General features: G+C 45.6%; 2 protein-coding genes across 2 annotated transcripts in view; one reads left to right on the plus strand and one right to left on the minus strand.

The window, feature by feature from the left end:
- The window catches only part of LOC126542332 (uncharacterized), a 62015-nt gene that overhangs the window by 37841 nt on the left and 8377 nt on the right, over positions 1-15797 (plus strand). The window contains exons 15-16 of the mRNA XM_072286340.1: positions 273-341; positions 15012-15099. Of these exons, the coding sequence (XP_072142441.1) occupies positions 273-341; positions 15012-15099 (157 nt within the window). The remainder of the gene's footprint in view (positions 1-272; positions 342-15011; positions 15100-15797) is intronic.
- LOC140216061 (uncharacterized) lies at positions 1414-6942 on the minus strand. The gene is made up of 3 exons (XM_072286343.1): positions 6646-6942; positions 6136-6552; positions 1414-1425 (listed from the first exon to the last, which is right to left on the minus strand). The coding sequence occupies exons 1-3, from the start codon at positions 6865-6867 to the stop codon at positions 1414-1416; spliced, it is 651 nt and encodes a 216-aa protein (XP_072142444.1). The 5' UTR covers positions 6868-6942.

Below are 15797 nucleotides of genomic sequence, written 5' to 3' on the forward strand. Positions count from 1 at the left end.
GGAAACTTCACTTAACTAATTCAAGCACGTGTTATCTAAGAGCTGAAGTTTCTAATTGACCAAATCCAGCCAGCGCAACCCCTTACGCCTATTTCATCCTGAAAAGTATTCTGAAGCCCTTTCACATTGAAGAGCGACATAATAAATATGGGGCTTGGCTGTTTTCTATTGTTAGTTATTGTTTCGTTATATTTTTTCACGCGCACATCAGTGAGACAATCAAGTTTCAATAAATTGACCAAGAGTTTCTTTGTCGACTTCCTTGCTTCCAGAGGAAAGCAGTGACGAGTTCCAGCAGGAGCGACGCCGCCTCGAAGAGATGCATGTGGAAGGCAAACGACGTAAGTTCATCTTCAAAGACATATGCACATTTACACATATTCGTTACCGCTCTGCCCCTGCCTTGGGCGTTACTTTACGACCAGGTTATTTATAAACGACTAGGCCCGTATTCACGACAAGCTCATACGATAGGACTGTTCGCAATAGAAAATTCTAGCCAACTTTGATGTCGGACACATCATTAGCGAAGGCGGTTGGTCAATGGCAAAATTAACTTCCGAGTTAAAAGCTTTGTGAATATATGCCCAGGTCTTTATGAAGATAGCATGCACATAAATAATACTACGACTATAGCAGCCAAAAACGCTAAATGACAGACAATAAACAAAATTCTCAGGTTGTAAGGTACGTTTCCGCCACGACACCTAAAACAAAACTGTTTGTTTCCACATTCCTTCAAAAATCTTGTCGTTATTTTCCTTCTAATAATTTGCGAAACTTTGTTTAGCAGACAGAGAACAATAATAATATAGTATCAGTCGGTTGCTGCGAAATGTTTGGTTAGCTTCAAATATTCGAAAGTACTGAGTAGTTCCTTTTCGGATAGGAATACGAATAGTTGCAGCGTCATATTCGATTGGTATTCGAAACTTCGAATATTCGCCTACCCCCAATTCGGGAGCCACCTGAATGATTAACGCCCGTGAATGCCGTCAGGCAAGCGCAAATATAGTCCACCCTTACGATGGCGCAGGCTATGCCGCTCACAAATGTAGTTGATTATGCGAACCCTTTTAGGAAACGGAAGTAATAAAAAAAAACACAGCGGAGTTATGGCATGTTCAAACTGTCCCGAAGCGCTTCGTGGCTCGGAAATGAAAGCGCAAGGTTATGACGCGGACGGGAGTAAAGGGACGTACAAGGACAAGTGTTGTGGGTTATGGTAGACGCGAAGCGCGGTGTGCGAGAAATACGGTTTAACAAGGTGGTTGTTTCTGTGAGCTGGCACTGCATAATTTTCCTTCCTTCCTTTTTTTCTTTCTTGCTTTCTTTCTTTTGTTACGTCAAGTTACAATTACAATATGTATCGCTAAAAAACGGATGGGTTAACAACTCGCAGCTAGTGACGGCCTATTTGGATATCTTAAATTGCAGAAACCGTACAGCTGTAGTGATGCTCAAGTACGCGTGCATCCACTAAAGCTACAGAAAGAGCTGTTCTGTGAGTGGTATATTTTGGAAAAAGCTGACGCAGATATATAAGTGGGCAATACCGAAAGGAATTATTATTATTATTTGTTTTGAACACATACACATATACACAGGTATCAGGAAAGGGAAAGCGAGGAGCAGGCTGGCAACTGCCACCGGAAGGGGCACAACGCCTGCCTACTCTTCTGAAGGGAGGTGACAGCAACACAGAAATGGAAGATAGGAAGGAGGGGAGGAAAAAGGAAAGAGGAAAGGAAGAGCAACAGGACAAATCTAAAGACCAAAGTAGAACACTGCAACAGGTCAAATCTAAAGACTAAAGTAGAACTCTGCAGCCGGAGTTAAAGTGACGCCGCGTCGAACAGCCTCCACAATTATCAACAACATCCATGGCTAGTTCGCTATGCGGCTAATTGTGTTCTCCACGATGAGACGCCAAGTAAAGCTGCACGTTATCACCGTTTCACCGGTAGTCGGTTCACAATGTACACTATAAGGTGTTTGAACCCGCCATCTCCCATCTTCGAAGGAAGAAGCGTTAGGGTACAGTACTGATCACACACAGTAGAGTCGGTCACTGAAGGACACGCTACTATAGAATGTTATTGCTACAAACGTGAACCCAAGTTAGTTAGTTCTATAAAGGTTAGTAGGGCGCGATGGGCCTGATCACGTTTAGATGCACAGCCACTGGGCTATAAACATTCCTCGAGTGTCGCACACCGCAGGCCAAGGAGATGATAGTTTCTCACTAGCGACATGCGCTGCGCACTGAAAGCGGGACACTCAAATATAAGGTGCTGAAGTGTCTCGTAGCAGCCACAAGACGTACACAATGGACTTTCCGCACGCCCTTGTCTGTATAAACGTTCGTGCACGTTCACGCAACCAACCCTCAGCTTGAGCAGTTGTGCTCTAGCGCGACGAGACAAGCCTCGACCACGAACACGGGGCGGGAACGTTCTATTTGCGACGCGCTGATCTGGATGCTGCTTGAGTAGGTGGCGACGAATCAGCAGACGAGCGTCATCAAGCTTGCACAAAATGTCTGGGCAGTCACAGTTGTTATGAACGCAACTTGAAGCGAGCCGATCAGCCTCTTCATTTCTGGCGATTCCTACGTGTGAAGGTATCCATTGAGCAACGAGAGATACCCCACGTGATGCAATTTTGCTCGCAGAGTCATTAATGCTGCGCACAAGTGGACAATCAAGCTCACTGCGTTGTAACCTGCTAAGGGCAGCACGGGAGTCCGTAAAGATGACAACCTTCGATGTAATGAACTCCTCTTGCACGTATTTCAGTGCAACATTAATCGCTGCTAGTTCCGCAGTTGTTGACGAAGTTGGATGAGGTATCTTAAAGATACGTCGTAGTTGAGTTGAAGGGCAGTAAAAAGCTGCAGAGGCGCTTTGACCGTCGTTGTGTACAGATGCATCTGTGAAAACTTGAAGATAATCTGGAAACTTTTCGAACAAGTGAGACTGAGCCAACTGGAATATTGCCGAAACAGCCATATCAGACTTTTTGTGCATGTCAGGGATTGTGAGGAAAATGGGGAATACGTGTTTCGTGATACCTTTTGGAGGCGGAGACGTATCTGAAGCAGCATGTTCAGAAATCGTAGTGATATCCATAAATAATGCTGCCATTTTTCCCATGCGAGATAATGGGCGGTGAATCAGACGATCAAGGAGCGATTGACCATTCGATGTGCGGTGCAGACGCTCAATATGATATAGAGCTCTCTGATCTGCTTGCAGCCTCAGAGGTAACTGATGCGCTTCAGTAAGTAATGCAATAGATTGCGCCTCACGAGGTATTCCAAGCATTAGTCGAAGGGCAATGCGATGATCTCGCTCCAGTTGGGCCATCAAACTAGGTGGTATGTTCAAAATTGGTAATGCGTACAGCATGCCTGAAAGTACAGATGACTGGTACACCTGAAGAGCCGTTGTTTGGTCGCAACCAGCACCACGAGCAGTCAAGGCGGCCACATACTTAAGAAGGGAGTGTGATTTGCGTCGTACACATTTAACAGCAGGACGCCAAGAGATGCGATCATCCACAATTAACCCCAAGTAACGGTGTTGACGCACCCAGTTTATAGGCGTTTCGTCAAGATACAGTCGGCTCATTGTTCGACGAGCGCGTTGTTTAGGGTGATATGCTATTGCAGCCGACTTAGCAGGTGATATGAGCAGGCCAACTTCACCCAAGTACTCCGAAGTAGCGTTGAGAGCTCTTTGCAAGCTTGCACGAAGCCGCGGACCAAGGTGCGAAGGGCCGCTTATCCACAGAGCAATGTCATCTGCGTAGACAGCTATGCTCACAGGGAAGTCAGTGTCTCGAGGCAAACGACTTGGAAGCGCGGCGAGTACCGCGTTAAACAATAGCGGCGATAATACGCTGCCCTGTGGAACATCGCACTTCACATTTCGGTATTCACTAGTTACTCCTCCGACACGCACTTTCATTCGGCGCTCCGATAGAAAATTATGCACAAACTGGAGCAGACGACCCGAAATTCCCGCGGTTGCAAGAGCGAAAATAATCGCCTTATGCGGAACTGAATCGAAAGCTTGCTGTATGTCTAGGAAGAGCATGTAGGCGGAATGCTTGTTTTCTTTAGCAAATTCGAGTGCTGAGACAAGGTCAGATATGCTGTCCAGAGCCGAACGGCGGCGACGAAAGCCACTCATGACATCAGGGAAAAAATTCAGCTCCTCTAGCCTGACATCTAAGCGAAACAAGACCATTCGCTCCATTAACTTGATGATGTTTGAAGTTAGGGATATTGGTCGGTAGGACTTGAGGTGCCTTGCTGGACGCCCGGGCTTTAAAATTGGTATTACCACGGACGATTTCCACTCAGCAGGGATTACACCGGTTCTCCATACTTCATTATACTCGTCCAATATACGGTCATGGAAACTCTTATCAACGTTCCGCAATGCTTGGTACGTCACACCATCTGCGCCTGGAGCAGTGCGGCGTTTGGAGAGGCTCAGCGCGTGTCGCAGCTCCTCAAGAGTGAAATCTGCCTCGTCCATCTGGCAAGCTGGACCGTAGGAAGCGGTTACGGTGCTGTGACTTGTCAAAGAAGGAAGGTCGCTAATTGTGGTGTCACTGGATGCAGAAGAGACGAAAATGTCTGCAAATGACTCTGCTATTACTTTTGGTGACTGGCCAGTCGCTATGCTCAATGTAGCCGTAGGATTCTTGCAGATTTCAGGAGTGCGGAGAGCCTTCAGTATGCGCCATACATTTCCAAAACCACTTCCAGTATGCAACGAACTACACAAAGCTTCCCAGCTCTTGCGACGAAGCTGTTTTGTATGCCGCCGTATGGCTGCATCAAGGCGATTGTATATAGTCCAGTCGGTGCGTCGTTTAGAGCGCTGTGCCCGTCTATAAGCGCGCCGTCGACATGCGCGGAGCCGCAAAAGCTTTAGATCGGGATTTGGTTTGCCGATATTCCGTCTTCGTTGTACTGTAGCTTTTTGTAAGCACTCACTCATAAGTTTAAATAGGCTGTCTTGAGATGGTGCCTCTGAGATCAGCTGTCGGAACTTGTCCCAGTTAGTAACTGTATAAACGACATTCTGGCGACCCGCAGTATGTGTTGGTGTTAACCAAATGGGTAGGTGATCTGAGCCCCACGGGTCGGGTTCACATGACCAGGCTAAGCACACATCTCTCGTTGTTATCGCAAGGTCTATAGTGGAATGCTCCTTTCCTCTACCAATAAATATAGGTGAACCGTCATTCAGTATTTGGAGATCGTTCTTGATAATGAACTCGTTAATCTCTGCTCCACGTTTGTCTTGGGGACGGTTACACCATCGTGGATGGTGGGCATTAAAGTCTCCGCATAACACAAATGACGCACCACACCGAGACACTAAGCACTCAAGTAGCGAGGTATCGGAAGAACGTGTAGGCCTGTTGTATATGCTTGCCACCGTCGTATACACACCTCTGAGGCTCACAGTAACAGCTACACACTCAAACTCATCGTCACAGATGCCGTCTGTGTCAATAACCGCGAAGTCCAAGTCAGCACGAACGTACACTGATGCTTTTGAAGCATTGCGCGTATGCGCCGCCTCCACACACTGGAAAGAGCCACAAGCCGGTTCCGCGCATCGAGTGTTACTGTGGACACCCACGAAGCCTGGCAATCGATATTCGTCTTTCCTTACGTTTGTTTCCTGAAGCACTATAACGTCTGGTGGAGTCTTCATAGCGACTAGTCGAAGGGCTAAATCAGCGTGCCGCGGTCGCATCGACCTGACATTCCACTGCAGCACAAAGGGGCGAGGCTGCTGACAACTGTTAGAATTGTTTCCGATAAAATGTCTAGCGAAGGCCGTCGAGGACAGGAACGAGTGCCTCCAAAAGTTGCTCTGCTGCTGACGCTGCTGGTGTCTGGCGACCGGCGATTAGAGATCTGATGACGTTGACAAGCATCTTTAGAAGATTGACAAGTTGCACATCGTCGTTGGCTGATACCGGTTTAGGTACTGTGTTTGCAGTGCTTTCCACTGTGGTCGAAGTCTTTGTAGATACTTGTTCCGGTGGTTTCGATGGAAGCGCTGGCCACGATGTGTCTGAGAGGCAGAAGGTCCGCCCCCCTACCTTCTGGTGCGTTGTTTCTTTGTCACTCTTTGAACGCGCTACTTTTCCAGCCGCTGGGGCAGCACTACGGCGACGGGAGCTCTCATCTCCTGCTGCCTTCTTTATGGCTTTTTCTTTTAGTGCCTTTAGTTCATTCTTCAATGAGGGACATCCTTTATCCGTTGCCAAATGTTCACCATTACAGTTAGGGCACCGATATGCCTGACTTTCACAGGAATCTACATGGTGATTCCCACCGCATTTGGCACAGACTAGATCTCTGGTGCAAAAGCCCTGAACATGACCAATCTTGAAACATTTATGGCATTGCAAAGGCCGTGGTGCGAAAGGTCGAACAGGATAGCGCACAAGTCCAGCCTTTATATGACTAGGCAGCTTTCCAGAGGCGAAAAGTATCTTCATGCACTTTGACGTGCCCAGCCTTCGAACGCTTATTATTTTGCATGGTGGCGTGCAAGCGATCATGTTCTTAAAAACGTCGTCTTTGAGATCCAAGTCTACATCAGATACGACACCAGCCACTATATTCGTACCCTGTGGTATGTAGGGACGTGTGCGAACCCCACAGATTTCAGACAAACCAAGTAGTGTTTGCACCATCTTATCATCAGTCGTGTCAACGGCAATGACATTTTTCCAGGGATTCACGCGAACCTCTTGGATTAGTCCAGGGGCAAGTTTGAAGAAGAAATCATTAAGTTTCTGTCGAGAGATAGCATTCAGGCTTACCATCGCGTCGATGGGAATGAAAGCTACTGTCGTAGTCTTGATGGTGTTGTATATGACAGTCCCTTCACTTGAGGACGACGCCGGAGACGTCCGTCGTGGGCGACGGTGCTTGACAGGTATGAAAGCATCCGAATCTTCCGATCTTGAGTCAGAAAGCTCGGAATCAGTAGCGTCGGATCCTACTGCCGAACTGAGCCGCTTCCGAGCCGCGGGCGGTCTATGCTGACCGCCAGACGCGTCCAAGACCATATCTTCCATGGCAGGCTCCGCGGGGAGGATCTCCCAGCAGAGTAGAAGGCTTCAGGGTTCAGCACAAACGTCGTCGCCTGTTACTGATGCACGAAAATAATGTAAATAGAGAAAAACTGCAGCACCAGAAGAAAAACCAGCGACCGAGCACAGAGAAACGAACAATAACGCAGTCACGTGAATACCTAGCGCTCGTTCTTTTCCTGTCCCATAGTTGCAGTTTCTCGGCGTAACTGTCGCAATTAAGATCTGCCGGCAATCCAGATCTTCTTATCGCGGCATGCTGCAATGACCTTGTTAAGTGGGAGAAAGGCAGGCGCCCTTTTAGAGCACATTGCAGTCGTATAAATATCCAAAAAGATCTCGATCAATTATCTCTATGGTGTGACAAATGTCTTATGCAATTAAACGTTAATTAATTAATTAATTTTATTTATTTTATTTTACAATACTGCCGCTCTCAGCCGAGAGCCTAGCAGACGGACATGAACACTTTTTTTCCCTACATAAATACATGTGCGAGCTACACAAAGAATGAAACAGCAACGATATACAACAAAATGCAAAAGATAAGGTAGATAAGCTATACAACAGAACACTAAACAAAGCAGAATAAAATGAACAACAACCGGGGCATATCATAGTCAAAACAAAAACGTGAAATATTTGGGAACAAACAAGTGCATACATTTTCTTTTTCTAAGTACTGTTAGTTTAACATAAAGAGAATAGGGAACAAACATGAGAAGTCGTTAATAATATCTTGCGATGAGCTCCAGTTGTGAAACGAACAGGGATAAAGAATTTGTCGCTGTTAATGACGAGTTAAGTTCATTCCATTCTCTGACTACTCGAGGGAAGAATGAGTACCTAAATGCGTCATTAGAAAAGGAATACTCGGTTAGCGTATGTTCGTGTTGATGCCGTGTTATTCTAGCTTGCGAATATGAAATGTACCGGGTGATATCAATTTTATACTGACGGTGCAGCATTTGAAACAGAAATTTTAGTCGACCTTGTTTCGCTCTCATCGATAATGTGTTGAGGCCTGAGGAAGCTAAGAGACGTGAATGTGAGTCAGTAGAACGATATTTGCTATGAATGAACCTTGCGGCTTTTCTTTGTACAGCTTCAAGTTTAGCTATGTTAGTTGCTGTGTAAGGAAACCAAATTGTGTTAGCGTATTCTAAAATAGGTTTCACAAATGTTTTGTAGGCCAGAAGCTTAATGTTCGTTGGGGCGATCTTTAGGCGTCTTTTTAGATAAAATAGCTTTCGTAGTGCAGTAGTTGTAATATTAGTTATGTGTGTTTCATAATTGAGGTTTGATATCAGCGTTATCCCTAAATATTTCTGTTGCTCAACCATGGAAAGAGGCGTGCCATTAACGATATAGGTGAAATGAGAGGGTTGCTTTTTTCTTGTTACTCTTAGTGCCACTGATTTATTAACGTTAATAGACATTTGCCACTGTGAGCACCACTCGGCTAGCGTGTTAAGGGAATCAGAAAGATCGAGATGGTCGTTATGGCTGTTAATTTCTTTATATATGACGCAATCATCCGCGAAGAGTTTGATTTTGCACCCTATATTATTGGTTATATCGTTAATAAAGATCAGAAATCACAGCGGCCCGAGTACCGAGCCTTTTGGTACTCCAGATGTGACAGGAACGACATCAGATGGAATGTGGTCAAAGATAACAAATTGTGAGCGGTGTGTTAGAAAAGCTATTATCCAAGCAGAAACTTCTCCTTTCCCGATGGCTTGCTCCACTTTTGCAATTAGCTTAGTGTGACTCACGCAATCAAAAGCTTTAGATAAGTCAAGTAAAATCATGTCAATTTGAGAACGATTATTAATACTAAGAACAAGGTCATGAACTACCTCTGTTAGTTGAGTGATGGTTGATAAGCCAGATCGAAAACCATGCTGGTGAGGCGATAGGATGTTTTCACGTTCTAGAAATACTGTCATGTGTTTTAGAATGATGTGTTCTAGTATTTTGCATGAAGTGTTGGGGAGAGATATGGGTCTGAAATTGGCAACATTATTTTTGTCTCCTTTCTTGTGGATCGGTATTACTTTAGCCTTTTTCCAATCGTGTGGTAGATTAGAAGTTGCTAGTGATTTACGAAATATGTGTCCCAGATATCTACTGCACCACTCAGCATATTTTTTGAGGAATTCGTTTGGAATTTCGTCAGGCCCGTTTGATTTCTTAGGGTCAATGTTGAGGAGACGATTGTGGATTCCGGCGTCCGTTATCATTAACCGACCGAACACTGACGTACAGGATGGTGGAAGAGGGGGGAGTGTACCATTGTCTTCCGTGAAGACTGATTTGAAGAAATTGTTATATTTGTTTGCCGTTGCGCTTTTTTCTTCTTCAGTTAGTTTGGTTGTTGTCTGCTCGGTACTGCGAAGATGTTTCCAGAATCATTGTGGGTTATTTTTTAGGAAGCTAGCAAGAGTGACACTGTAGTAATATTGTTTCGAATCTTTTAGTTTCTGCTTGAAATGCATAACTGCAGATTTTAACTTCAAGGTTGTAGATGGTTTTGGGTTATTCTTGTTTGCCTTACGAAGCCGATTTGTGCGCCGTTTAGCATGGATGATTTCATGGGGCTCGGCCTCGAGGAGGCCGCGGCCTCGAGGTGGCCGCGGTACCTACGAGAGCACGGATTTTAATTCTGAAACTTTATAGGTATAAAGTTCTCATAAACTTTTGAGGCGAAAGGTGCATTGACATTTCCAAAGTCGTGCTTTAGATTTTCAATTCCGGATCTTTGTGGTCTTAATGTTGTTATAAATATTTTGTGCCAAAGGTACATTCGCTTTCCTAAAGTCTTACATCGGACCATACAAAGAGATAAGGCAAACCAACACACTATCAGGCAAGTTGACAAAGCACGCAGCGAGATCCGATGAGACGAAGCGTTGTGGTGGTTCATTTGTGCCATCATGTCACAGAAAAGAATATCATCATTTTTTTTCACCTGCGCCAAAGCTTCCACGTCAAGACACTAAAGCCAGGAGAGATAACTACGTTCTTATTTATTTTTCTACTTTGACTTTTATTCGTGAGGACACATTAAACCTTTTCAATTTTCTTGTTCTCGCTACCCACGGGCTGCCACAGCCAGCCAGAGCGCATGCGTTTTTCTTGCGTTGCCCCGACCACCGCGCGGATGCACTTCAGTGCGCGTTCGCTTTTCTCTGGCCGCGTGGATTTTCGCCTGGCAGAGTTTTGGTCGCTTTCTGGCGATTCCTGTGGGTGCGAGGAGACCATCGAGCACCTATTGTGTACCTGCCCCCGCTACGATGTACAACGCCTCCCTCTGCGGGAAACTTTGCACCGACTAGACTTACGACCTTTCACCGAGTCAAAGATACTCGGACCGTGGCCCCACCCGTCACTGGCACGAAAAGCGAATCGTGCATTACTGCAATACTTGAGGTACACCGGTTTAAGAGACCGTTTATAGTGTCCCTGTGCATAGTGTCCCGCCCACACGTACTCAGTGCTCACTCTCTCCCTTTCTCCGTTTTCTATTCCCCTTTCCTTCACCCCCAGTGTAGGGTAGCAAACCGGATACTCTTCTGGTTGACCTTTCTGCCTTTCCTGTCCTTGCTTTCTCTCTCTCTGGCTAGCAGACGAGAAAAAGAAACAATGCCTGGGCGCTCGCCGCCCTCACTGCGGGGACTCGACGGATCGCAACGCGTTCGCTTGAGCGCAACCTTTCCGGAAAATTTTGTCTCCCCGGTGTAGGATACCGAGCAGCATGCGTATCTTTCTCTGTGGACCAAGGGCCTCACGCTTTCTTCGATATTCCTTCAGTAGCCACACTAGGTGCCCAAAGTAGGCATTCGATTGTGGCCAACATGTTTTCCTTTGCATTATTTCTTTTCGGTGCCAGCGGCCCCACAAAAAGAAGAAAAATGACATCGTTGCGGCGCAGCGAATTGTCGCATGGTGAAAATTCCATTTCGTTACTTCTTTTGCGGAAAGTAATGGGCCACGGGATGCTTCAGTTGCTGGATACTCTTATGATATTATTGCGATAGCAATTATATGGACAATCCAGGCGCATTCCTGCCGTCGCCGTTGCCATCATGTTAGGTATATAGTCCAAGGGCGATAACATCGTGATCGCGTGCCGTATGCTGTATGTGTGAGTGAAAGCGTAAGGGGGTGGGGGGTCATGGGCAAACCGACGAAGGTGGCTCAGTCTTGCGTGCGCAAGGGAGAAAAGCGGGGACGAAGCACGCCGCTTCTGTCGTGAGCGATACATCAGGGGGAGGGAGTAGGTGCTGTGATCTGCGAATCTGTGGTTGCGCATCATGTTTATTTGCCTTGTTTGATGTATTATTTGCAATGACTTTTTCTTAGATATGTAGATTTATTGAAGACTTATACCTATATTTAAATGTCTTGTTGCGAGGTTTTGTGTATACGTGCAGTGAACTTTGTTTCCAGTGAAACTTTTTTGCCCTTTATCAAGCTGTATCTTCGCATTTGTATATTCCATTGTATCTTCGCATTTGTAATGCACGAGGGCGAGTCAAATGAAATTGAGCCAACCCACCCCACGCTAAAATGGTTCGGTTCATTATCTGCGAGGCTTGCGCGTAGCACACAGGCATCTCTCATTTACAAAAGTGACACGCAGGTGTCAGGATAAAAGTTGTTTAGTGCTCTCATACACTGGCTTGAACATTGTTGCCTGACATAATTAACACTCCGAAAGTTGAACAGCGTGGTGTCGTGAGGTTTTTGACAGCTGAAGATGCTTCCCAAAAGGAAATTAGTCGCCGTATGGCTGCTGTGTACGTTGAACACTGCATTTCATTGGTCACTATGAAGCGTTGCAGCAAACGGTTCAAAGAAAGACGTGAAAGTTGCAAAGATGATGCAAGACCGGGCCAAAGCCACCGTCCAATCATCCCCGACACAAATGCAAAGGCTGATTAGACAAGAACAGAAGATAGGCATCGATGAATTGGCAGGGCATGTGGGCATCAGTCACGGTTCGGGTAACGCCATAATTCGTTATCATCTCGATTATCGGCTCTTGTGTGCTCAATGGATGCCCAACATTTGGAGCCACCGCCAGAAGACGGAGAATTTCGGCGCTGCCTTGACTCATTTAATCCGGTGTCACAATGAAGGCGACTACTTATCTGCAATTGTCACCGGGGACAGATCATGGTGCCACTACTACGAGCCTGAAACACGACGGCAAAGCTTACAGTGGAAACAGTTGAATTCACAGCCTCCAGGGAAAGCAAAGGCCGTCATTTCTGCCGGACAGGCGTTGACATTATTTTTTTCGATCCTCAGGGGCCATTATTGACGACCGAATTTGCTAAACCTGAAGAGACTATCAATCGTTTCCGATATTGTGAAATGTCAGATCGTCTGCGTGTCGCAATCAGGAACAAACGACGTAAAAATTGAGGAATGGGGTCATCTCGTTTCACGACAATACCCGTCCCCGTGTCCCTGATGTGGTTAATACAAAATTGGCAAAGTTCAAGTGGGAAACGCTGCAACATCCGCCATCATTCGCCATACAGTCCAGATCTGTCTCCTTGCGACTTTCACATTTTGAAGCATTTAAAAAGAAGAAAAAACAGCCCAAGGGAACCAGATTCGTGTCGAACGATGACATGAAAGAGTCAGTTACAGACTTTTTGAAGCAGCAACCCAAGGAGTTTTATGAGACGGGAATCACGCGACTCTTTAGTCAGTGGGACAAATGTCTAAATGCTCATAAAGTACCCCATTTGTCATACTTTCGCATTGGCTCACTTTCATTTGACTCGCCCACGTATATCTTGCAGAACTCCTGCTTTCTATGTGTGCTCTCTGTTGCGGTTATAATTTCCGTGCAATTACTCCCAATACGCGACCGGTGACAGCTGCTTCTGCGCAAAACATTCTAACAAAGGACAGCGTCATTGAGATTTTTCCCTGGTCGTTGCATATGTACAAAAATGTAAAGAAGGTTCTTGAACGACAGAGAGAGAGAGATGCAAATGAGAAAAAGGCAGGGAGGTTAACAAGGTTTTATTAAAATATATGTCCTCAACTTCAGCGGCATGCAGTGCTTTGCTGGTTTCAAGCTTAGTTCTACAGTTCGTATGATATTTTATTTACGTATTAAATAGAGAGAAAACATGGAAGGATTGATATCAGTTATTTCGGGCACAATTTTTGACACCATACGAGTATATTCTTTTATGAAAAAGAATGCATATTTTAGTTGTCTTGACAGTGCGTAGCGTTTTTTTCATTTGCAGCATCTTTGGCAATGACAATGCAGTTATTAATGCAGTTGATCCTTCGACAAGTTCTATGAGGAGGAGGCCAAGCTTCATAGTGAGCCCCCCACCGGACGAAATTTCTGGCTGCGCCACTACTGTCGTTCCACTTACTCTCTCAACGAAATGTCGTTTTATGCGTTGAAGCACAAAAGTAACTGGAACGCCAACGCACTTCTCCGGAAAGCTCGGGAATTAATATCTTTAAAAAAATTAAATTATGGGATTTTACGTGCCTAAACCACTTTCTGATTATGAGGCACGCCGTAGTGGAGGACTGCGGAAATTTGGACCACCTGGGGTTCTTTAACGTGCACCTAAATCTAAGTACACGGGTGTTTTCGCATTTCGCCCCCATCGAAATGCGGCCGCTGTGGGCGGGATTCGATCCCGCGACCTCGTGCTCAGCAGCCTAACACCACAATTAATATCTTGAAACTGATTTCATCCTGAGAATTCGTTCCAAGTGCATCCTCCTTGCGAACTGCCCGGCTAGAATTTGTAAATTGAAATATGTGCCATAAGGTAATTTGTTAAAACGTAATTAGTGTATCTTTATTAATTACTTGATTATGCCTTTTAATTTTCTTTTCAAGCAATGTCCTCCTCTTTGAGTAGACCCGCTCATGGACTAGTATTGTGCTATCAGCCACAGGCAATTTTTTTTTTTTAATTCTGAAAGTGTTCGCTGAAACGTCCGATATAGGCTATGGTGCAGCAAGAGGAAAGATTGAAAAAAAAATGGACGTCATGTCACATGCGCATTGCCTTACACAACATCGCCGCGGTCTTCACGGGACCCTGTCAACAAATGTCGAGTAGGCGAGGTAGTCCTGCACCATCCGAAAACATGCAGGATTCACGAGCTCACCGAGATAGTGGCTGTCAGATTAAAAACAAAAAGCGTGGTTAGGTTTGGGCTCTGCTAGATCAATATTCTACATCAGGTTCCACTGTCGTGTAGGAAACCTTAGATTATTTGACTGGCAGCCATGTACATTGTACAGCCGTGTACACAAAAATAACACAAATAAACTTGCGCTGGCAGCGTGATAGCATCGATATTTCGAGCAAACATGAAGCAATCAGTACTTGTCGGCACCTTCGACGAATGTGCTTGCGCAAATGTTACTGACACGGGGACACGTACTCCTGTTTCTGTAAAGGTATTTTTTTTAATAAGTAGAAAGCCTTGTAAATTGATTTGGGAAACGCTTCTCGCTTTTCTCGTCGACTTCGGTGTGAATGGCATGCAAAAAAAAAAGAAGGGGGGGGGGGGGGGAGGGACTGGAGGAGCCTTCGATGACAGATCTGGTCACTCACACGGTCTTTTCACAACCTTTTACAGAAATAACGCACGTCTAGTGACGTACGGTGCGTATTTGAAACATCCATATGACTTGTTTAGAGGTTATATCCGCAGTCGAAGTCTCTGAAACAGCGCGAACAACGTAATTCAAGCTCTTGTGCCACAGAACAAAACGCCCCCATATTTCCTGTCAGATGATCTTTCTTGACATTTATCTTTCAACGCATTCACGTTTCCTGTTTTTTTTTTTTTTTTTACACCAGAGTCAGAAGCAGCCGCTGAGCAAGCATCGACGATTTCTAGGCGCCAGTACGAGCTGGCACCTGAGGAAGACAAGGAAGAGTACTACAAGTAAGTGAACTGCAAACGTACCTTTTTTTCTTTAATTTTGAAAGTTTCATAGTTCTAATTTAAATAAAAGACGCCTGAAATTCTTGCTCGCCCTGCTCGATTATTGACCGACTCCCAAAGAAGGTACGCGCTACAGTTCTTGGGGTCATCCTGTAATCTTTTTGGGAATTACAGATGGGCGTGGGAGCTAAATGACAGCTTTTAGAGCACAGCTCTTAATGGCCCGTTCCTCCGGCGGATGTAGGCTGCGTCGGCGGCGTAACCGAGCGAATGAGTGCAACAGCGAAAGATGAAAGAGTGAACGCGGAGCGGTAGATGATAGATGCGAGCCGCGAGTGGTGGAGACCAATGAGAGCAGCCCCCTCAGTGACTTGCGCTGGAAACTGGACCGCTCCTTTCGTACTATCGTCTGCTCGCGTCAGCTCTCGCTTGCGCTTGTTTGGTTTGCTTGGTTTGGTCTCATTCGCGCTTGTTTGGATTGTCGTGTTCTGCGATTGTTTTGTAATCTGATTGTATGCGCGACGCGTATGGTGTGGTACTTTCTTGAAGCCAAACTGCACCAGCGTTTACGCTGGAACTTTCGACAGTCATGTATAAAAGCCAACGCGCTTGACCCGCAGATAAGATTTTCGACAATTGCCGACTTTGGGACATGTCCCTCTCAAATTCTTTGTGTCAGTATAGAGCTGCTCTCAAAT

The sequence above is a fragment of the Dermacentor andersoni genome, chromosome 2 (assembly GCF_023375885.2).
Source record: "Dermacentor andersoni chromosome 2, qqDerAnde1_hic_scaffold, whole genome shotgun sequence".
NCBI lineage: Eukaryota > Metazoa > Arthropoda > Arachnida > Ixodida > Ixodidae > Dermacentor > Dermacentor andersoni.